The sequence below is a fragment of the Somniosus microcephalus genome, chromosome 1, assembly GCF_052327205.1.
Source record: "Somniosus microcephalus isolate GS21.2 chromosome 1, FLI_Smic_1.0, whole genome shotgun sequence".
NCBI lineage: Eukaryota > Metazoa > Chordata > Chondrichthyes > Squaliformes > Somniosidae > Somniosus > Somniosus microcephalus.
In genome coordinates, this window is record NC_140987.1 from 379,721,648 (window position 1) to 379,746,549 (window position 24,902).

Below are 24,902 nucleotides of genomic sequence, written 5' to 3' on the forward strand. Positions count from 1 at the left end.
CTGTGGAAAAAATGTTTTAATTTTAATTAACTCACCACTTACCTTGTAAAAAGCAGGCCTTACGCCTGCTTTTTACATGTCTAACTTCTGCAGACTTACCCTCCCGGGAAAACCTGTAATAAAAAAAAACTAAGTTCGATGCGCACGCGCAGCCTCTCCCGCGCACGCATTCGACCTCTGAACCCCTTCGTTCAGGGGAATGGAAGTGCCGGTTTCCCGTGCATGCAGGAAACCGGCACTTCCATTGGGCCTATGGGTGAGTACCCCGTGCATACTCATCCGTGGAGACCCGAATTTCTGGGCCATTTTCTCCCCTTCCCCACTGAATTGCATTTAGCCTTCACTCATTATTTTCGCACAGCAACGGGCCTGACACTAGCTCATGTAGATGCAAATGTGAACCTGTGTTCTCCCAGCCTGTGAAGTTACTGTGGATCACTCGCAATTGAATGCTGAAGGAATAAATGCAGTTGATAGTTCTTGATGTACACACTTAAAACTGCAGTGCCTTGTCATTTTGTTTTAATTCTCAACATCCATCCTATTGTACGTGTTGCAAGTTTAAAAAAAACTTCAACACTACTGAGATGTACAGTAGTAAAGTTTGATTTACCTGAGCTTTTTGTGTGACTGAAGACTTTGTATGTGACATATGATCACAATTTGAACTTATCGTCGCTGGGTCAAAATCCTGAAACTCCCTCCCTAACAGCACTGTGGGAGTACCTTCACCACACGGACTGCAGCGGTTCAAGAAAGCAGCTCACCACCACCTTCTCAAGGGCAATTAGAGATGGGCAGTAAATGCTGGCCTTGCCAGTGAAGTCCAGATCCCATGAGTGAATAAAAGAAAAGTTGCAATCTCGCATGACCCTGTACATCACACTTTCTGCTGAATAAATCATGAGGCTGGTGCTTCTTCCCTCCCCTTCACTTTCACTTTTCTAAGGTTAGTTATTTTTTGGAAGTATCATTAAAAATAAGTGAAATCTTTTGTCAAATTAGAATTTTATTGAAATATTATTTTGGAGAAATGATGCAGCTTAGCAAACTGATACAGATCAGCGACGATGTGTAATGCTGAGGAAACGGGGAAAAAACCATGCACTTGTACCAAGCCGTATCCTCGGGTTACCCGAAAGCTCTTTACAGATAAAATACTTTCCAAGTGCATTCGTTATTGTTATGTAGCCAAACGCAGCAGCTAGTTTGCACCCTGCATGTTAGACCAGTTTTTGGTGGTGAGTATGGGAGGAATGTTGGTTAGGGCATTGAGACATCTTCCCAATCACCTTCCGATAATGACTGCAATGGGATGAAAATTGAGTGGGTTCAACAACGGGCGGGTGATCCGCTCCGCCAGGTTATCGCCCAGGCAGCGAAGTTGTAACTTATCCCCGTATTTTTTGTTTGTCAAGCAAGTGATGTGGGGAAGAGTAATATGTTCATTATTTTGTATCATTAATGGAGACAAGATGTACTGATTGAATTAATTGAGCCTGATCAGAACTGTTGCTCTGCATGTTCATTTGCTGTGCAGCAAAACAACTTGATGATTCATATTTGGATTTCTCTCCGCAAGTTTTTTCTTGGTCTGCCCTTTGAAAAGGTCACTGAGGCATGTATTGGAACACGTGCAAAAGATACAAATATCCAGTTCAGATCACAAGATGCTACTATTGTTACATACCTGGGTTACACTATCATGTACAGAAGAAAGAGCTTGTATTTAAATAACACATTTCAAGTCCTCTGGACACCCCAAAGCACTTAATAGCTAATAAAGTACTTTTGAAGTGCAGTCACTTGTAGTGCAAGGAAACAGGAGAGGCAATTCGTAAACCGTTAGGATCCACAAACAAAAATGAGTTAAATGTCCAGCTAATCTTTTGAAGTGGTGTTGACCAGGACACCGGAATAGCTCCTCTGCTCTTTGAATAATGCCATGCGGTGTTTTATACCTGCTGAGATGGCTGGCAGGGCCTCGGTTTACTGTCTTATCCAAAAGGTGGACCTCCAACAGTGCAACACCCCTAAACATGAGATGCTCAGATTACTTGCAGGAACGACAAATACTGTTCTACCCAAAAGTCCTAACTTGTAGCCATATCCCTGACTTTGGTATCAACATAGTAAAATTATATAAACGTTGCTGAAGGCAAAGGCTGACTGTCTTAGCTCATCTTAATAAGGCATGGATGCATTTTTTAGCTTGCTGGCTTATAGGTACCTACCCCAGCCATCATTGGGTAACATGTGACAGCCAGAACGAGTTGTTAATTGTGCTTCAGAAACTGCTCGTGCAGAAGTTGTTTTTCTGCTTTGGTGGCGTGGAACCCATTTGCAGTATAAATGAAATAAAAACAGAAAATGCTGGAGAAACTCAGCAGGTCAGGCAGCATCTGTGAAGAGAGAAACCGTTAACGTTTCAGGTCGATGACCTTTTGTCAGAACTGGAAAAACTTTCGTCGGAACCTTTTTCCAGTTCTGACAAAAAGTCATCGACCTGAAATGTTAACTCTTTCTCTCGTCACAGATGCTGCCTGACCTGTTGAGTTTCTCCAGCATTTTCTGTGTTTATTTCAGATTTCCAGCATCTGCAGTATTTTCTTTTTGCAGTATAAATGAAGTGGTTTTGGTAATCGCAGGTCCATTGGCAACATTTGTGTGGTTCCATAATACAAAAAGGCTGCAAATCAGGTTTGTTGCAAACTATAGTTAAAGCAACAATTGTACCACATTTGTATTTTGCTGAAATAAGTATTGCTCACCAAAATAAGTGGCTTGAATCAGAGTTTTTAAAGCTTTTAGTTTTAGGAAGTACAGTATTACAGTGACAATGTTCTGACTTTGAGCCGAAGTGATAACTTTCTTTTCTGCTGTTCACACTCCAACCCGTCAGGCACCTTTGTGTTACAAATCTAAGAAGCAGAACCACATCCTTTAACAAAAATCTGAGACCAGTCACACTTTCTAGATAAGATTTGCAATGTCAGTAGCAGTTACTTCAGTTTTTTTTTTCCCCGAAGTCCCCCTTTTAAAAGTATTTTCTGAACTACCGTTAGAGTAAATTACATTTCCCAATTTTTAAAAATTAAGACGAGAATCCCATCTTTTTAAGTTTTACAGGGAAGAGTTAAGCAATATGTAAGGACTTAATCTACTCTATTACTTCAGTATCAATTGGGTTTTGTTGACTATTTTTACAGGGCAGCAGAGTGTCCCAATTTTAATTCATCCTTCCAATTCCGTCTCCCAAATGCACTTAAAAGCAATATATTTGGTGTTTAAACATGAACATACTGCTTGAACCAGAACAGAAGCCACAAGCTGAACCAATAGTTTGCATGTATTCTTACCCAGCTTCCAATTCTCATGCAGCTGACTTTCCAAAAGGTACACCAGGTCCTACTTCTCTAATTCCAATTTGTATCTTCAAATCCAGAACTTCCTGAATCTTCACTTTTTATATTTGAATGCCATGTTTTATAAAGTTGAAATGAAGTAAGTTTTGTTTCAGTTAGGTGGTTAGAACATTGTTTATGCAAAACAGATATTAATACGCAGACATGCCTGTTAAAATTTGCAGTCTGCATCTTGCACATTTGTGCATTGAACAAGCCCAAACTTGTTTGACATTTTTCAGTCGAGTGTTTTCAATTGACCAGTAAATAAACTAACAACTGCACGTGCATGTCATCTGGTTACTACTTTGCCACAAGGGTCTGAAGAGTCTTTAAAATTGGACCTTGAGCAGGTGACATTGGCATTAGGTTCTGTAGGATGTGAGCATTGTACTATAAATTAAATATTATGTTTCTATGCTTGGGAAAGAGAACAACAATGGAAATTTTGAAGAGGTTAGAAGAAATAGCCGTAGAATTTTTTGGTGGGTACGAAAAATTAACAGAACATTTTTAGTACTGGAGGCTTGCTTTCTTGGGATGATAACCTGAAAAAAGGCAGTCATCTGTGCTTTGACACATTAAGTCCAGAGTTTTCAAGAAGTTATTATTGGGGAACGTGGTGTATAGTGTGTTTCTGGGGAGAAGCGGTCCAAGATTCTCAGCATGTAGCTTAGTGGAAAGGGCACTGTGCATTGAATTTTTGGAGTGTAATTGGGTCTTGGAGGTCGTGCTTGATTTTACAGAAACAGTACTGGTGAATTTAAGCAAGTTCAAATTTGTTGACCGGTGGAATGCCATGGTGTGACACTCGTAAGTTAGATTATTTTGGTTATTCCCTGTTCATGACGGGTTTTGAACTGCAAATGTTGGGATGAGCCTCCCCATTGTTGATCGTGATGGGGCAGGAAGGAGAAGAGCTGATCTGGCTTGGGTCTTTTCAGTGAGACATAAAGGTGTTTCTGTCCACCAATTGGTCCTTCCAGGGATCTCTGAAGAGTAAACTATATGTTTGTGGAGCAGATTGAGGTCAGCTGGTGGATTCCATAATCCACTGTGGGTCTTGTAGGGAGGCAAATTCAAAGTTGCATTTGCAAGAAATCGTCCCTGAAGTTTTGGAGGCTGCATTCTCTCCTCTCAAGTTGTGGCCTCTTGCTTGCCTATGGGAAATTGGAGAGTCTTCATCTTTAATTGAATTTTGCCCTGAGCAGTCATGGTCTAGGGAGACGGTTTCAGCAGAAAATTGAGAGCCATAGTGCTCTTGAGTGCGTGTGATTTATTGTTTGATGCACTCTGTGCAGTTTTGATTTGTTTTTTGTGAATTTTGTGTGCTGACCCAGTGGGCTGAGGAATGGAATATTTTTCTAATAACATCTTGACAACACCCAGCACACGAAGTTATAGTTACAGCATGGGTTCAGTTCAGGAGTAAAGTTCACGTCGCCAACCATGTGCCATAACCTCCGCTTCAATACCAGTGTGACATTCAGATTTCTCACACCAGTCATCCTGATTGCTTCTGAATGAGTTTGTGGTTAGACCATTTTTTTTTGCTAAAATCGTCGGGAGGAATTTCACAGCCTTGGTGCCAAATTGGGGGCATTTTGTGCTTTCAGTGAGCCCCACTAGGAATGGGTTGATATTGATGAGGGAAGACTTGTATTTGTATTTGTCAAGTTTGGGCTGAATTTGAATCCAGGTCTGAGGCGAAAGGACAGCATGGGACTGAATGTGCCCCAAGGCCTATTTTTTTTTTTTGTACGTAGTCTCTCAGCCTTTGAAGCAAAGAGCAGATTTTCATTGATGTACTTTGTGATAAGTCTAGTGCTGTGCTGTTGTATAATGGCAGGACTATTCTATCATGCAGTATTCTGTTGCTAAGGTAATTTAAGCTGTGTTTCCGCTGACCTGTCCCTTTAATACCAGAAAGTTTAATTCTTGTAAGTAAAAACAGCCCGAGTTCGATGAGTTTAGTTGTTCAATTAGTTATTTGGTCAGGCAACTTTGCAGATTGGAATGTGCTCATCAGTTTCAGTTTGCAGCTCAGAAGCACCTGGCTCTTAAGATTATTTTGCATTTCTAAGAACATAAGAAATAGGAGTAGGTCGTTCGGCCCCTCGAGCCTGCTCCGCCATTCAATAAGGTCATGACTGATCATCGACCTCAACTCCACTTTCCTGCACTATCCCCATATCGGGAATTTATAATGGGGAACAAAGAAATGGCAGACCAACTAAATACATACTTTGGTTCTGTCTTCACAAAGGAGGACACAAATAACCTCCCAGAGATGCCGGGGAACATAGGGTCTGATGAAAGGGTGGAACTGAAAGAAATCAGTATTTGTAGGGAAATGGTGTTAGGAAAATTGGTGGGACTGAAGGCCGATAAATCCCCAGGGCCTGATAATCTACATCCCAGGGTACTTAAGGAAGTGGCCCCAGAAATAGTAGATGCATTGCTGGTCATCTTCCAGAACTCGATAGACTCTGGAACAGTACCCATGGATTGGAGGGTAGCTAATGTTACCCCACTATTCAAAAAAGGTGGTAGAGAAAAAGTGGTGAATTATGGACCGGTAAGCCTGACATCGGTAGTGGGGAAAATGCTAGAGCCCATTATAAAAGATGTAATAGAGCACTTGGAAAGCAGTGACAGGATCGGATAAAGTCAACATGGATTTACAAAAGGTAAATCATGCTTGACTAATCTACTGGAATTTTTTGAGGATCTAACTGGTAAAATAGATAAGGGAGGACCAGTGGATGTGGTGTATTTGGACTTTCAGAAGGCTTTCGATAAGGTCCCACATAAGAGATTAGCGTGCAAAATTAAGGCACATGGGATTGGGGGCAAGGTATTGACTTGGATAGAGAACTGGTTGGCGGACAGAAAGCAAAGAGTTGGAATAAACGGGTCGTTTTCCGAGTGGCAGGCAGTGACTAGTGGGGTACCGCAAGGATCGGTCCTAGGACCCCAGCTGTTCACAATATATATTAATAATCTGGACGAGGGAATTGGATGTAATATCCAAATTTGCAGACGACACAAAGCTGGGTGGGAGGGTATGCTGTGAGGAGGATGTCGTGAAACTCTAGTACGATTTGGGCAGGTTGGGTGATTGGGCAGAAACATGGCAAATGCACTATAATGTGGATAAATGTGAGGTTATCCACTTTGGTGGCAAAAACAGGAAGGCAGATTATTATTTGAATGGCAATAGATTGGGAGAAGGGGAAGTGCAAAGAGACCTGGGTGTTCTTGTGCACCAGTCGCTGAAGGTAAGCATGCAGGTGCAGCAGGCGGTTAAGAAGGCAAATGGTATGTTGGCCTTTGTAGCAAGAGGGTTCGAGTACAGGAACAAGGATGTCTTGCTACAGTTGTACAGGGCCTTGGTGAGACCGCACCTTGAGTATTGTGTGCAGTTTTGGTCGCCTTACCTGAGGAAGGATGTTCTTGCCATGGAAGGAGTTCAGCGAAGATTCACCAGGCTGATACCTGGGATGGCAGGAATGACATATGAGGAGAGATTGTGTCGATTGGGCTTATACTCACTGGAGTTTGGAAGATTGAGAGGGGATCTCATCGAAACCTATAAAATTCTGTCTGGCCTGGACAGACTAGATGCAGGAAGGATGTTTCTGATGGCTGGGGAGTCCAGAACCAGGGGTCATAGTCTAAGGATGAGGGGTAAGCCATTTAGGACTGAAATGAGGAGGAATTTCTTCACCCAGAGAGTGGTGAACCTGTGGAATTCTCTGCCACAGAGGGCGGTGGAGGCCAGTTCATTAAATATATTCAAGAAAGTGTTGGATATATTTCTTAAGGCTAAAGGGATCAAGGGATATGGGGAGAAGGCAGGGACAGGGTACTGAATTTGGATGATCAGCCATGATCTCATTGAATGGCGGAGCAGGCTCGAAGGCCCGAATGGCCTACTCCTGCTCCTATCTTCTATGTTTCTATCCCTTGATTTCCTTGATCTTTGTCTTTAATATACTCAATGACTGAGCCTCCACAGCCCTCTGGGGTAGAGAATTCCAAAGATTCACCACCCTCTGAATGAAGAGATTTCTCCTCATCTGTCCTAAATGGCCGACCCCTTATTCTGAGACTATGACCCCTGGTTCTAGACTCCCCAACCAGGGGAAACACCCTCCCTGCATCTTCCCTGTCAAGCCCTGTAAGAATTTTGTATGTTTCAATGAGATCACCTCTCATTCTTCTAAACTCTAGAGAATATAGGCCTGGACTACTCAATCTCTCTTCATAGGACAATTCCACCCATCCCAGGAACCAATCTGGTGAACCTTTGTTGCACTCCCTCTATGGCAAGTATATCCTTCCTTAGGTAAGGAGACCAAAACTGTACACAGTACTCCAGGTGTGGTCTCACCAGGGCCCTATATATTTGCAAGTAAGATGTCTTTACTCCTTATACTCAAATCCTCTTGTAATAAAAGCCAGCATACCATTTGCTTTCCTAACTGCTTGCTGCACCTGCATGTTAACTTTCAATGATTCGTGTACAAGGACACCCAGGTCCCTCTGAACACCAACATTTCCAAATCTCTCTCCATTTAAAAAAATACTCTGCTTTTCTATTTTTCCTACTGAAGTGGATAACTTCACATTTCTCCACATTATATTCCACTTGCCATGTTCTTGCCCACTCACTTAGCCTGTCTGTACCCCCTTGAAGCCTCCTTGCATCCTCCTCACAACTTGCATTCCCACCTAGCTTTGTATCATCAGCAAACTTGGATATATTACATTTGGTCCCCTCTTCCAAATCATTGATATAGATTGTGAATAGCTGAGGCCCAAGCACTGATCCTTGCAGTACCCCACTAGTTACAGCCTGCCAACCTGAAAATGTCTCGTTTATTCCTACTCTCTGTTTTCTGTCCATTAACCAATCCTCAATCCCATGAACTGTAATTTTGTTTAATAACCTCTTGTGTGGCACCTTGTCGAATGCCTTCTGAAAATCCAAATACACCACATCCACCGGTTCCCCCTTATCTATTCTGCTAGTGCGGTGTCTGTGATGTGATGCCAGGAGGTGCTGATGTACTGATTTTAATATATTAGTGGCTCTCCCATGGATTTGCTTGTGCAGGTATTAAGAGGGTTAAAGAATTGTTTTATGAGGACAGAACTTTTCGACCATGTAATTCAGAAAGTATTATTTTCCTGGTTCGGTGGTACTGTGTCCTGTTAAGGCTGCAAAGTCTAATGAAGTAAACCGAGTTATAGGTTGTTCAGAGTTTAATTTATTTGGTCAAAGGAAATTGCTCCAGCTGAGAAGCACACTGAACATTGCTTTGTATCTGTAACAAATTTTAACCTTCACAGTGTGCACATTGACGACCCGATTTTAATATATTAGTAGGTCTACCATGGCGTGACTTATGATGAGTTGGCGGTTACATGACTTTATAATATAACTGTGTTCTGCTATTTCTTGCACCGTCAAGGTTACTGATTTATGGTGACCGAATAAATGTTTTTATTCCATGGCGTTCTGGGATTCCACTAGTTTGTCCTCTTTTCTGTAAAATTGTAAATTGGTGACCTTGACAATTGTCGTGTATATTCTTTTACTTATGTATTCAAATTTATCTCTTGCCTTTTTTAGGCAAGTTGTAACAGGTTCCAGGTAGGCAAGTGCCATTTAACAGCACTGAGGAAGGGGGAGGAACATTATAAAGTTTAGTAGGACTAGGAATGATTCTGGGATTTGTCCGAACTGCAGTGAGGATTCTAGGCTTTGGCACCACTGTTGTGGGGTGGGGGGAACCTAGGATTTTGGAAAATTGAGATGGAATGTGGGATTTGGCTTACAGTGGTCTGGCAGCAGTGAAGGTTGGAGCAAACGCAGTGCCTGGTACTGGGAAAGGGGCTCTCAGTGCATGTACAAGTGAGGTCAGAACCTAAAGGAGGGGCTAATATAAAGATTCCATAGTCTCTCAAGAATTGTGAAAACAAAACACCTGGGCTCTTGGATTAAAAAAACTCTCGTATACATTGTTTTAAAAATGACCTTGCAAAGAGTTGAAAAATGCTGTTTTGATACACAAAAGTACTTTGGAACAAAATGTAGGACTGCTGGTTGTGCAGTATCTTCAGATGTGGAAAATATGTGACACTTGCTAGGGTCGATTACAATGAACAGGGGAACAGAAAGGGTTGGGTGCTATGTGATGTACTCTTATATCTGGCCAGAGCAACCAATAGGTGAAGAACAGAATTGCTCGTATTTGGGAGTTTACTGCCCGGGACACTAGATGTACCACTGGCCAGAGTCTGTTTGGAATATCCCAGTTCGACAGGTGTGAAAGAAGTACTTTTCAGCCGCTATGCCATCAGGTTTTAATAGGAAATGATTTAGATACAGGAAACTTTTTTATCCGGCACAGACGGGACCGGCGTGGTGCCAGTTGATCAAAAAGTCCAGATTACAGAGAGGTATACTTACCAAGGTACAAGAGCCCTGTACACGGCCACAGGCAGGAGCCCCGGTTACACGCACTTGTGCAGGAGTTCCGGTTACACGGCCACAGATCCAGGAGTCCCTGTTGCATGGTTACAGGTGCAGGAACCCCGGTTACACGGCCACAGATCCAGGAACCCCGGTTACACAGCCACTAATATATAGTAAAACTTACCTGAACCTACTCCTGCATTTTGCTGGTTAAGAGAGATTTCAGGATATTTAGGTGCCGGTTAAAAGAGAGTTTCCTGTACTTAGAAGGAAAGAGGACAGAGCTAGAAAAGGGAGCACAAATTGTATCAGCTAAATAATTGGCTGCAGCAATCTCTAGTAGTGTGGCATAGAGTCATAGACTTCACTCACCTGAACAGAGTTAGAGGGGGACCAGTGTGTCTACAGGCAATCGATCTACTATTTTGGCTTAAGGAGCAGCAGCAAACATTACACCAAACTTCATTCATCTGACTGTTCAGGAAAATGTGATTAGTGAGAGCCGAGTGGGACTAGAGGAAGTTAAGCTGTCCAACCCTACATGAGGGATCGCGGAGGGGCGGGAGGCGAAGGGTTCAAACTTCATGGTACGGTGCAGGTTTGAAGTAACTTTATCTACGGAACATATTTTTGGTTCCTCATAGCCAATGTGGTATGAAAACGATTCCATGCTGCACCTCGTTCTTGATGGGATAGATTTGTGTGTGTTGCCTGCTCAGAGAAAGAAGTTGGAGGTCATATGATGCACAGCCTAGTTGAGGGCAGTGTGAATTACATGTAGTTTGAAAATGCTTTGGCTGGTTAGCAGGCAAATTAACAAGTCGCTATCGCCAGGCAAAGTTAGCTGTGTGAGGCCATTTTCCCAGCAGACAATGCCATCCAGGCAGTTCCCATGGCTTTTATCACTAGCTATATGAGACCACGCCAAAAGCAAGTTGCCATATGGGAGTGTCACACCTTTTTGGGCAGGTTTCCATACTGCCTGTGGCACTTTGAAACTGGTAGGGGGGGCCTGAAGGTTCACACCCTTTTGCCAAGTGAAGTGGGTACAGTTCTCCCAAGTGAGACATCGGACTCATGCAAGGGACCCATCTGAAGGTGGGGGAAAGAGAGGAGGAGGAGGAACATTGTGACAGAAGGCAGTATTTTATTCATGATGTCTTATTTTATTTCTCTATTACAGTACCTTGGGGCTAAAACCAGGTTTAAGTAAAGAATGATGCAGTCTGATCAGTATACAGCAGTTCAGTAACACAGATTAAATGACTCTTGTATGAATCAGGAAGCTGTTAAAATGCTCATGTCTTAATTGTAACCTTTTAACCTGTTAGTTTTATTGTAAAAGTAATCCAGTGAGATGATTGTTCTCCAGATAAGGTGGAAGTCTCTGTCCTTTCAAAATGCGGAAACCAGTTAATTTTAATCCCAGGAAGGAGCCTGATGGAATTGAGAGAGATGCATATTTGATTGTTTTTATTCTGGTAGAACTAAGAAGAATACCATGTATATATCTCTGGGTGTGTGTTCCCAGGATACCAATCTTTCTGAAGCTATCAGAGAGAGGGAAGCAGGAAGCTCGGTGGGAAGTTTGGCTGTGAATTCCATGTAAAGTTGTTATGCCTATCCAGTCCAGGTTACCTACGGTTATGGGAATGATCTTTGATGCTGTTCATGAGGAAAATATCTGAATAAATGTAAATGCCTCAATGTAACAATTCCATGAAAAAACCACTATAGCTTCAAATGTGAAAATAGCTCCTGTCTTTGTTCTGTCAACATTCTTCAATTACTTGGAAACAGTTTTGAGGGATGAGGCTTACATGGTGAGTTCTGGCCAGTCTTGATGTCAGCCATAGATACAAAATTAGAATTTACCTCAGATGAGCCTTAGTCATGGTTTATGTTATCAGGCCTTTATACAAAAACATAATTAGCTCATGATTTCCCAGTACACTGAAGGAAGTGGGGCTTACAAACAGCAGGTGGTAGCCCACAAGCTGTCTTTTAAAAGTAAAAAAAAAGTAAGGACTTCACAATAATTTGAATGTAAAACTTGAACTGAAAAAGCGTTTAAAATTCATTTTACAGCTGGTTTTCAAATCTTTTGTAAAAGCAAACCAACGGAGAAATCTCGTTACACCACAAGGAAAGAGTCTTCAAACTGATGGATGCTGAAAATTTAGCATTCTGCATATGCTTACACTGGAATAGACATAGTATGATGGCTCTTGAGCCCACATTATGTTTTATTGCACAGTTTTTCAATTTCTAGATTATCAATATCGGAATGATACCAGAACTTAAAGGGGTAAATTGAGAGAAGTTGCATAAACCTGGCTTGTATTCCCTGAGTTCAGATGGTTGAAGAGTGATTGAATCGATGTGTTTAAAATGATGAAGGAATTTGGTAGGGTAGATACAGAGAAACTATTTCCTATAGTGGGGAATCCAGAACCAGGAGGCAATGTCTTAAAACTGGAGCCAGGCCAGTTAGGAGTGAAATCAGGCAGATTTTATTCAGAGTAGTGGAAATCATGAACTCTTCCCCTAAATGGCTGTGGATACTGGGTCAGTTGAGAGTTTCAAGACAGGTTGATAAATTTTGGTTGGGTAAGAGCCTCCAGGAATATGGAACAGAGGCAGGGAAATGGAATTGAGGTACAGATCAGCTCTGATGCATTGGAATGGTGGAACAGGCTCAAGAAACTGAATGGTCTGCTCCTATACCTACATTCCTAAGTATTTTTCAATTAAGAAACCATTTTTAAATTGGATTAAGAATGCTTTTCTTGCAGATTTAAAGGCTAAAGTAAGAATTTTGTTGCATGTAAAGACTGAGTGAATAAACTTGTACCAGCAATCCTACTTCAATAATTTATGCACTTTAACATCCTAATTTTTATCTTTCTTGGTTGTGTGGACAAAATATTTGATGTAGAGTAAACTTGTACTCTAGCATTAATTGTAACAGTACTCTAGCGTTAATTGTAACAGTACTCTAGCATTGGTTGTAACAGTACTCTAACATTAGTTGTAACAGTACTCTAACATTAGTTGTAACAGTACTCTAACATTGGTTGTAACAGTACTCTAACATTGGTTGTAACAGTACTCTAACATTAGTTGTAACAGTACTCTAACATTGGTTGTAACAGTACTCTAACATTGGTTGTAACAGTACTCTAACATTGGTTGTAACAGTACTCTAACATTAGTTGTAACAGTACTCTAACATTGGTTGTAACAGTACTCTAACATTGGTTGTAACAGTACTCTAACATTGGTTGTAACAGTACTCTAACATTAGTTGTAACAGTACTCTAACATTGGTTGTAACAGTACTCTAACATTAGTTGTAACAGTACTCTAGCATTGGTTGTAACAGTACTCTAACATTAGTTGTAACAAGCTGGAGGAAAATATGGAGTAATGCTTTTACTTTGAAGAACAACGTATTTTAATGTAAACTATTATCTTTGTATAATTCTTTTCAAACTATCTCTCACTTTTTAACATTTCCCTTGTTCTAATGGCTTTGTCGGTAGGGTATTAGCGCTTTAATTGGCTTCAAAAGGAGCCTTATTTTTCCTTTTATCTGTCCGGTATAATTTTCTATTTTGCCTGTAATGGGTTTGAACTTTAATCTGCTATTCATTTTAACATAGAATGGCAAATGTATATATTTACCCATGGGTTAAATTCAGAGTTTCAAAATTGTAATCGAGAACATTGTGGCAGGTAGAAACATTACTTGAGGCCTGTTTAAACTTGTTCGAAATGGGGATAGATGTATGTTTTTGGTGTCGTACATTTTATACATTTCCTTTTTTGTTCCTTTGTCAGTCTTACACAACAATAAATGCAAGTTGTTTTTGTTCAATGTACCTTTAAGAGAATAACTGGTCTCAGACTGCAGTACCGGCAGTGACCACCCCTGTATAAAAGGCGCTAGTAAGCCTCTGTAGTTTCAGTTTCCCGATTGACTCCTTTCAGTAAAGACTTGTTTTGTTCAACTCCTGCTGTCCGTGTCTCAATCATACGCGGACATAATACTGGCGATGAGCAGATACGAACTTACCTACAGTCTGCACCACCTCCTGGGATCCATTCCTGCAGCGAAGTGAGCAGAGGTCGAGGCCAGAAGGAAGAAAGAAGCAGTAGAAACGGACGTCGACCGTGGGCATCCGCCCCTGTGTTAGCGGAGTTGAAGATTGCTGGAGAAGCTGTCGAAAGCGGGGCCTGGTTCCTGTCGACGGTGCTTCAGCTAATCGGGCTGGTGGCAGGTAGCACACTGATCCTTCCTGGGCTGCGGCGGTCGCGAACTCGAGCGGGTGGCTTGCAACGGGGCCGAGCAGCGTTGTCGGGAAGAGGAGAGAGAGAGGGTGGAGCACATAGGGCGCGGCCGGTGCTATGAAGCCGGGCTGCGTATAGACCCGAGACGAGGGAGGCAAGAAACGCGCAGGAAACCGCGAGGAGCTGCAGGTTGCAACGGAAACCGCGGAAAGCAGCGCTAGCAACAGTGGGGAAGAAGGCAAAGCGCGGGAGGCGCCATCTTAATAAGCGGGGAAGAAGGCAAAGCGCAGGAGGCGCCATTTTGTTAAATCGGGGAAGAAGGCAAAGCGCGGGAGGCGCCATTTTAGATTTTCAAGATGCTGAAGACTGGCTGTATCACTGCCTTTGATAATACAATAGAGGACTGGACCACGTATGTGGAAAGAGTCGAGGTATATTGCGAGGCAAACGAAATAGCCGATGAGAAAAAGGCATCGGTATTGCTAAATTTAATGGGCGCTAGAACGTACGGCCTATTGCGGGACCTGATTACTCCAGCCAAACCGAAGGCGAAGAGTTTTAACGAAATTGTTGCTGTCCTACAGGAACACCTAAACCCTGCACCGCTGTTGATAGCAGAAAGATTTAAATTCCACAGGAGAACTCGGCATAAAGATGACAGCAATGCTGAGTACCTTACGGAACTACGCAAGCTATCAAAGCACTGCCAGTTCGGAGCAGGACTGGCAGATACCCTACGGGACAAATTTGTCTGTGGACTCCTGAGTGAAGGAACACAGAAGAAGTTACTCTCAGAGAAAGAGCTGACGCTAGATAAGGCTTTCAGCGTGGCAGTATCGTACGAAGCAGCAGCCAGGGGAGCTGCGGAAATTCAACAAAAGCCACAGGAATACGGCACCCACGAAATGACACGGGGATTTGCAAAATGTTATCGCTGCGGCAGAACTAACCATGACCAGAAGGACTGCTGGTCCAAGGACAAAATATGCAGGCAATGCGGGAAGATGGGACACATTGCACAAGTTTGCAGTTCTGGGAAGAAGACCAGCGACAACAAAAAGGCTACTAAGGAACCGTACAAGAAAGTACAAAAGATGACGGACAGTAGTTCCGAAGACCAGATGAGCGATAGTGAATCCGGGAACAGGAGACTAAGCTGTCTTAAACTTCACAATGTAATCGCAAAAGAGGATCACCGAACCATTTAGGTCACCCTCACGATAGCAGGGTCCCAAGTTAAAATGGAATTGGATACAGGATCAGCGCTAACCGTCATGAATCGACGAGACTACGAGCGGCTATTCTCACACATACCCTTGAGAGAGACATCCATCGTCTTGACGACGTATACGGGGCAAAAAGTATACCCCAGAGGAAAAATAAGGGTGCCTGTCAAATACAACGGCAAGAAAATACGGAAATTGTATCTCTACATACTGCAAAATGGTGGACCACCGTTATTGGGACGTGAATGGATCAGGAAGATAAGCTTAGATTGGCACTCCATTCATGCAATGACGGTGGACGGTAAAAAAGATGAAGACGTCACTCCTGGACGATTGTCAACAATCTTAGCTAACGCCAAAGAGGTATTTCAACAAGAACTGGGCATGCTTAAAGGCGTAACCGCCTCGATAAAAATAGAGAATGCAATTCCCAAGTTTTTCAAAGCAAGACCGGTACCATATGCAATTCGCCCAGCCATCGAGGCAGATCTGGAGAAGGCAGGCATGTTGTCCTAAGGTCGACTGGAGCGAGTGCGCGACACCCATCGTTCCTGTCATGAAGAAAACGTTAAGCAACAAGTCTGAGGAGCCAAGGAAGGTTTGCATCTGTGGGGATTTCAAGGTGATGGTGAACCCAGTCCTTCACACAGTACAATATCCTCTTCCAAGGATAGAGGACATCTTCGCCTCACTGTCTGGAGGGAAGCGTTTTACAAAAATTGACCTAGCACAAGCATATTTGCAGATGGAGGTTGAAGAATCCTCTAGGAAGTATCTCACGATAAACACTCACAAAGGTCTTTACCAGTATCATCGATTGGTATTCGGAGTAGCATCGGCTCCGGCGATATGGCAAAGAGCGATGGAACTAGTCCTGCAAGGGATTCCGGGGACTCAGTTACTTGGACGACATCCTTGTGACAGGTGAAGATGACAGTGAACACCTTAACAACCTGGAACAGGTGCTCACTAGACTACGGGAACATGGGCTACGAGCCAACCGCTCCAAGTGCGAGTTTTTTAAGAAACAGATATCGTATTGTGGCCACGTGATTGATGAAGAGGGGTTACATAAGTCCCCTGACAAAATTGAAGCGGTTGTTAAGGCCCCAGCGCCTGAAAATGTATCGCAACTGAGGTCATTCCTCGGATTGGTGAATTACTACCATAAGTTTTTGCCGAATTTGTCGACAATCCTGCACCCGCTGAACGCCCTGCTAAGAACGGGAGTAGCATGGAAATGGAGCAATGACTGTAAGCGGGCCTTTCAGAAGAGTAAGGACCTAATCACTTCAAGAGAAGTATTGGCTCACTACAACCCAGTACTGCCGATCAGACTGGCGTGTGATGCGTCTCCCTACGGTATTGGGGCGGTACTGTCACACAAATTCCTTGATGGTTTAGAGAGGCCGCTAGCTTTTGCGTCACGCTCGTTAACTTCTGCCGAGTGTAACTATGCCCAGATTGACAGAGAGGCCCTCAGCCTAGTGTGGGGGGTGAAGAAATTCAATCACTACCTGCACGGTCAAAAATTTACTCTCCTAACCGATCATCAACCTCGTCTCCATTTTCAACCCTCAGAAGGGCGTACCGATAATGACAGCACAACGGCTGCAGAGGTGGTCCCTTTTCCTAGGGGCACACCAATATGACATCGAGTACAAAGGAACTAAACAGCATGGAAATGCTGATGGATTGTCACGCCTACTGTTGCCGACGGTGGAAGAAGACGACCTTGCAGTGGATCCAATGGAGTTATTCCACTCGACCATAGTCGAATGTCTCCCTGTGACGAATGCAAACATAGAAAAGGAAACACGGAATGACCCGACACTATCACGGGTCTATGATTTAACGGTGAAGGGATGGCCAGCACATGGCGAACCACTGCTGCCAGCATTCTCGCCGAGAAGAGAACAGCTGTCAGTGTGCAGAGGAACCTTGATAGGTGGAATTACTACTCTGGATCCACACAAGTTGACGGATAGAGTGCTCAATGAGGGTCATCTGGGTGGGGTAAAAATGAAGAACTTAGCCAGAGCGTTTGTGTGGTGGCCGGGAATCGATAGAGAAATCGAAGAGATGACCAAGAGCTGTGCAGGATGCCAGAAGGTCCAAAACGCCCTACCACAAGCTCCTCTGCATCCATGGGAGTGGCCCTCATCTCCATGGCAAAGGGTGCACATTGATTTTGCTGGTCCCTTCATGGACTCGATGTTTTTAATTGCGGTGGATGCACATTCAAAGTGGCCAGAGGTAATAAAAATGTCCTCAACCACCACGGAAAAAACTATCACAGTTTTACGAAACATATTCGCCAGGAATGGGCTGCCTGAACAGATTTGCTCTGACAATGGACCACAGTTTGTGTCTGAAGAGTTCCGGAGGTTCTTAAAGAACAATGGTGTTAAGCATTACACATCTGCCCCATATCATCCAGCCACTAATGGATTGGCCGAGAGGTTTGTTCAAACATTCAAGAAGGCTATCAAGGCAATGTGTAATGAAGATATACCCCTACAACACAAGGTGGACAACTTCTTGTTTGCTTACCGGAATGCGACACATGCGGTTACCAACCAAACTCCAGCCATGATGTTCTTCAATCGAAGACTACGATGCCGCTTGGATTTGGTTAAGCCAAACGTCCGAAGAGATGTGGAGAACAGGCAGTTTCAGAATATGAATGAAAGACCGACCAGGAGTTTTAAGATAGGTCAACCAGTTTTGGCCCGGGACTACCGCACTGAGAAATGGCAGCCAGGAACGATTTGTACACGGCAAGGACCTCTCATGTATACCGTGGACGTTGGAGAGAGCATTGTAAGACGCCATGCTGACCAGATTCTAGAGTCACTGGAAAACATCAACTCCACACCACGATCTGATGCACCTGGCAATGAAATCGACGTACCAATTGCAGCTACCGCAGAATCGGTGATATTGGAAGCAGATGAACCAAACAACGACATTGATCCCGACTCAACCTTGCCAGAAGAACCTGATACCCCAAAGAGGCGTTATCCAGACAGAATCAGGAAGCCTCCTCAAAGACTGAACTTATAATTGCTTAAACTTAACCAATGTATCTAGCAACCGTAATTGTGATTGTAATTGGTTATCATTTAGTTGTTAAATGAATGTTATGTACTGTTTATCTAAAAGGGGAGGAATTGTTGTGTATGTACCTTTTAAGAGAATAACTGGTCTCAGAGTGCAGTACCGGTAGTGACCACCCCTGTATAAAAGGCGCTAGTAAGCCTCTGTAGTTTCAGTTTCCCGATTGACTACTTTCAGTAAAGACTTGTTTTGTTCAACTCCTGCTGTCCGTGTCTCAATCATACATGGACATAATATTTATATAGTGGCATAATGTAGAAAAAATGCGTCAGAGATGTCAGGAAAAAATGAGCCAAAGAAGGAATTATTGAGAGGGGTGATCTAAAGCTTGGTCGAAGCAGTGAGCCTTAAGGAGAGTCTGAAGGAATCGAGGGAGATGGAGGTGTGGAGGGGTTTAGGGAGGGAATTTCAAAGCTTGGGGCCTAGGGGTCTGAAGACACAGCCAATCGTGGGGTGAGGAGGGGTGATTGCACAAGAAGCCAGAGTCAAGGGAAGAGAATTCAGGGGGGATTCTAGAGCTGGAGGAAGCTATGGAGATAGGGAGGGGTCAGGCCATGAAGGGATTTAAACACAAGGATGAGGACTTCAAATTGGAGGCAACAGGGGAACAGCAGCCAATGTAGGTCAGAGCACAGGGGCGATGGGTAAGTGAGACCTTATATGGGATAGGATATAGATAGCAGTTTTGGATGAGCTGGATTAGGGTGTGGCAGATGGACTGCGGCAGGGACAGAGGCTGATAATGTTTCGGAGGTGGAATTAGGTGGTCATCGTGATGGAGATGATACGGGGTCAGAAGCTCAGTTTGGGATTAAATAAGACTCCAAAGTTGTGAATGTTCTAGTTCAGCCTGTGGCCAGGGAGGGAGATGGAAGTGCCGAGGGTATGGAGTTTGTGATGGGGGCTAAAAATAATGGCTTTGTTCTTGCTAGAGGAAATTGTGGCTCATGTAAGATTGGATGTGAGATAAGCTGTTGGACTGCATAGAGGCAATGATGTCATCGAGAGGTGGAGCTGGGTGTCATCAGTCTACATGTGGAAGCTGACTCCTTGTCTGAAGGATTTTGCTAATGGATCTTGTAAAAGAGGCAGAGGAAGTATCCAAAGGTGGATACTTATGGGGTCGGGGGGAACTCCTAAGGTGAGGGAGATCTGGGGTGAGGTTTGGCTTGGCGGGCAAGGTGGGGGTAAACTTGAGGTCATCCAAAACTCTGCTGCCCGTGTCCTAACTCGCACCAAGTCCCGTTCACCCATCACCCCTGTGCTAACCGACCTACATTGGCTCCCGGTTAAGCAATGCCTCAATTTTAAAATTCTCATCCTTTTTTTCAAATCCCTCCATGGCGTCACCCCTCCCTATCTCTGTAATCTCCTACAACCCTCCTGAGATGTCTGCGCTCCTCTAATTCTGGCCTCTTGAGCATCCCCGATTTTAATCGCTCCACCATTGGCGGCTGTACCTTCAGCTGCCAAGGCCCTAAGCTCTGGAGTTCCCTTCCTAAACCTCTCCGCCTCTCTACCTCTCTTTCATCTGAGGCGCTCCTTAAAACCTACCTCTTTGACCAAGCTTTTGGTCATCTGCCGTAATAACTCCTTATGTGGCTCGGTGTCAAATTTTGTTTGATAATACTCCTGTGAAACGCCTTGTGACGTTTTACTATGTTAAAGGCGCTATATAAATACAAATTGTTGAAGCAGCAGAGATCTCTATTTTGGCGCCTTAGTCATGGAAGGGGAGAGGGATGTAAGAAGTTGTTTGGTGGTGAAGTAAAGAAGCTGGGCAATATTTTGGCCTTGTAAAAGGTTCCAGTATGAGTGGTTTTATGCTCTGGAATTGTACATGCAAAAAACTGGGCTGCCATTGCAGAAATTACGCCGAGAACTGACTTAAGAAAGAAGGCTAAACTTAATTTTATTCTCGCTTATTATTACTCAGCGGTCTGCCCCCCTCCTCTTCCCCCTTTCCCCACCAGTTGCCTCATTTGTTTAGTCTTGTGTTTAGCTTTTCATCTGGGCAGTGGGCAGCAACTTGTGTCCAGATCTTACTATTCTTTTCTGTGATCCAGCCAGTGGTGTGAACTATGCAAGTCTACACTCCCTCACCAATTTTCTTTCATCTTGTAGAGGATGGACTTTAGCTCCACTTCGTGTTTCTTCAGTGTAGGTGAGGGCATTTTCCTTGGAGAATTTCTGCTTCACACTAGTATACTTCTAACTTTGACAATGCATGTCAACACACAGACCTAATGGGTTACTGCAGAATCACTTGCAAACATTTAATTTCAGAAGGAAAGAAGAGGTTTTATGAGTAATATTAGATCAGTCTAAAATGGCATGTAGATTGTACACTTGTTGATTGTCACATTGATTGCCAACCACTCTTCTACATTTATTGTCATGCAATACGTGCTAGGCGAGGTGAACTGAAAATTGGTGTACACCCAATGTAACGTGCAAACCAAGGTAAAATTGGCTTATATTTGGGAATTATGAACATTTTTTTCTTGGAAAGCTTGCCAGTTCAGTTTCTTATTGTGCAAGTTCGTATTGGCAAGAATAATGTAGCGTTGAGAATATGCTTTCTTTAAATTGATCATGAGTGGAGTGTGAATTGAGTAATGTGAGTGAGTCTATATGTGTAACTTAGCATATCGTGTTTGCGTGTAGTGTAACAATAGCATTTTAGTGTTAAATATATTCTGAATTTTTTTCCAAATAAAAGTGGAGAGGATTATAGTTGTGGCGAAGATGTTTTATCCATATGTTGCAGCATAATTTCATTAAGTACATATACATTCTGGTATATGCTTACATTACAGTACAATATTTGCAGTATTGCATTTTATTGTGAATGCAGATTTCTTTGTTTCAGTGAGGCAAAACTGGTTGTAATTTAACATAAAATTAATTTCAAGGTAGGAGAAACTCTCTTTAGGATTGGACTATGAATCTTTGAGTGACACTAATCTTGAAAGACAGGGCATCAAAATCTTGCCAGCAGAGTTCACCACTTCCCTGTTTGTTGAGTATTTTAAGAATACCTAGTAGAAAACTGGCACCAAACATTGAATCATGAACCCAATTTTTGTCACTTTGGAAAATAGACATATTAAATAGAGCAAGTTAATGGCTGGATATGTAAGCTAACAGAATGTAATAGATCAAACCGAGAGGGTAAGAGAGAGGAGTTAACTCACAAAGGTCAATGCCCTTAGATATGTATTTGATTTTTTTTGCAATGTTGATCCTGTTTCCATTGCTGAACAGCTAGCAATGGCTGAAGACGGATGTCTTACATGTGGCAATAGGTCAGACTGGGACGCCAGCAAGTGCTGACAGCCAAGACCCAGTTTGAATCCATTCAGCAGCAGCACACATTTAGACTGCCCAGTATTAACAGGCATGGTAGCTCTCAAAGCACTTATTTTATGTTGCATAAAATCACGAGTTTCACATTTGTTTGATGTTGTCTACAGAGAATTGAAAGGACCTTCTGTTGAACTCTTTCACTAATGTCCTAGCCTATTTGAAGTAAACACAGTAAAGGGAAGTGAAGTACAATAAACAAAAAGTTCTGAACTCCAGCTGTTATTGTCATCCTCTTGGAGCTTGAGTGTAATAAGAGAAAAAAGGGATCTTAAGGACCAAGAATAGGTTCAAAATATTTTCAACCTACAGCTACTTGACATTTTCATGCCCTCTAAATCCTATTGTCTTGCATCCCTTCATTCTATTTGTATTTATTCCATTTTTTCTACCTTGTAAAAATATTTTTAGCTGGCCTTTCACATGTAAAATTTGAGAATTAAAATTTAAAATTGGATATTTTAGACAAATAGGACTGATGTGTTGTAGATTGGTTGAGATCAGACTATATTAAAGAGGGTTATAGTGATAAGTATCCTTTACTTTCAGATGCAAGTGAAATTCCTTCAATTTATGCCTATAGAAGTACAGAGTGACCAGGTGTCTTTAATGCTGTGCTATGGAATTACTAAGTGGCCTAACTTCCCTATATTCTAGCAACTTTTGGAAAAGAAACTTGTAGATGCTGAAAATACACAGGCAGGTGCATCAGCATCTGAAGAGAAAAGATACGTCCATGTTTTAGGTCTATACCATCTGCCAGAACCAGAAGTCCCATTTCCACATCTTGCTGCCAACCTTCTGCTTTACAGCCGCCTAAGAAAATCCGCCTCCGAATTTAATTTGAATGTTTATGATCCCTATTGGAAATGGTTAGACACATTCGATGCCTGATTGAATGCCCCATTCTAGTTTTTTTAAATTTGTTTATGGGATGTGGGCATCGCTGGCAAAGCCTGCATTTATTGCCCATCCCTAATTGCCCTTGAGAAGGTGGCGGTGAGCTGCCTTCTTGAACCGCTGCAGTCCGTGTGGTGAAGGTAGTGCCAGTGCTGTTGGGGAGGGAGTTCCAGGATTTTGACCCAGCGACGATGAAGGATCGGTGCTATACTTCAAAGTCAAGATGGTGTGTGACTTGGAGGGGGTGGTGTTCCCATGCACCTGCTGCCCTTGTCCTTCTAGGTGGAAGAGGTCGCGGGTTTGGGAGGTGCTGCCGAAGAAGCCTTGGCGAGTTGCTGCAGTGCATCTTGTAGATGGTACACACTGCAGCCACGGTACGCCGGTGGTGGAGGGAGTGAATGTTTAAGGTGGTGGATGGAGTGCCAATCAAGCGGACTGCTTTGTCCTGGATGGTGTCGAACGTCTTGTGTTGTTGGAGCTGCACTCATCCAGGCACTATCCGAGCATTATTAGTTTGAACTTGCACCCTACAAGTCAGTGATGCAGCACAGTGATGTCACTAGTGCGGTGCTGTCATCTCATCCCGCGGTTTGCTGCTTGAACGATAGTCGAATAATATTAGTTATGAGAAAATTGTTATTTCCATCCTTCCAACCTTATAGTACAGAAACAAATTAGGTCATGAATTGAATATGACTTATTTTTGAAAGTTTGCAAAGAATATATCCAGCTTCTTTGCTCTGTATACTGGCTATGCAATGACTTTTAAGTTTATTTTTGTTCCAGGTCTGCAAGAGGCCATTATTGCAGCTGCCTGTTCCCGAATCAGCCAGCGAGTTCTTCATGTTGACAGGTGAGCTACAATATTCTACAATTATTGTCTTTGGAAAGAAAAACCGTGCGACTAACAGCAAGTACACTTGGATCAATTACCAAAGTTGTGTCCTGGTCTATAGAAACATTACCTATTTGACTAGAATCTTTATATTTTCTCAAGATTCTTACTGGACATCACATGTAAAATGAATTTGTACTATTAAATATTTCTGTAGTTATGCTAGTGAACAAAGATGGATTGCAGACCTATCGATCAAATGCCCTTTATCTGTCATTAGTAATTTTAATTATAGGGCCGGATTTTGCGCTCGGCGATGAACGAACGACGCCAGCTGTTCATTACATTTGTACTTGCCCACCGACTTTCTATGGGGTTTTGCACTGGAACGTACTGTAATTGGAGAGCCATTTCATTGCAACGCCCTCTACAGAGGCTCTGGGGCCTGTGTGAACTGTGCAAGCAACTATATCTCCTTAACCAATCGGAATAAAGAATTGTTGATGAGCAGCGCAGAGTCTGAACCAGGAAGTGTCAGTTAGAATATTTAATTCAATGTCAAATCAGGTACAGAAAGTAAAATAAAGGGAGGGAAAGAAAGAGAATTTGCATTTCTCTCACGCCTTTCACAACGACCGGACGTCCCAAAGCGCTTTGCAGTCATGAAATACTTTTTGAAGTGTAGTCACTGTTGTAATATAGGAAACGCGGCAGCCAATTTGTGCACAGCAAGCTCCCACAAACAGCAATGTGATAATGACCAGATAATCTGCTTTAGTGATGTTGATTGAGGGATAAATATTGGCTAGGTCACCGGGGATAACTCCCTGCTCTTCTTTGAAATAGTGCCGTGGGATCTTTTACGTCCACCTGAGAGAGCAGATGAGGCCTCGATAACGTCTTATCCGTACTGCAGTACTGCACTGGAGTGTCAGCCTAGATTTATGTGCTCAAGTCTCTGGAGTGGAACTTGAACCCACAACCATCTAACTCAGAGGCGAGGGTGCTACCAACTGAGCCACAGCTGACACTGGATAGGATTGAGATAGATGAGAGACAGAAAGAAAAAATATTTTAATTTTTTTCATTTTAATCTCCAACAATAATTAAAATCTGAAGGAATGAGGCCTCACACTTGTAAACGTTAATTTTCAGTGCCAGAGAGGTGGTTTGGCAGTAATTAAGATTTACCACATTAAAAATTTACTTACACTGGAATGAACAAGCCCGTACTTTTTTTCTGGTGAGTTTAGTGGGTATGTATTACGTAA

General features: G+C 42.9%; 1 protein-coding gene across 1 annotated transcript in view; it reads left to right on the forward strand.

Annotated features, from left to right (window-relative positions):
- Positions 1-24,902, forward strand: part of chm (CHM Rab escort protein) — a 156,877-nt gene that overhangs the window by 3,635 nt on the left and 128,340 nt on the right. Inside the window, exon 2 of the mRNA XM_085996136.1 lies at positions 23,583-23,649. Coding sequence (XP_085852262.1) covers positions 23,583-23,649 — 67 coding nt within the window. The remainder of the gene's footprint in view (positions 1-23,582; positions 23,650-24,902) is intronic.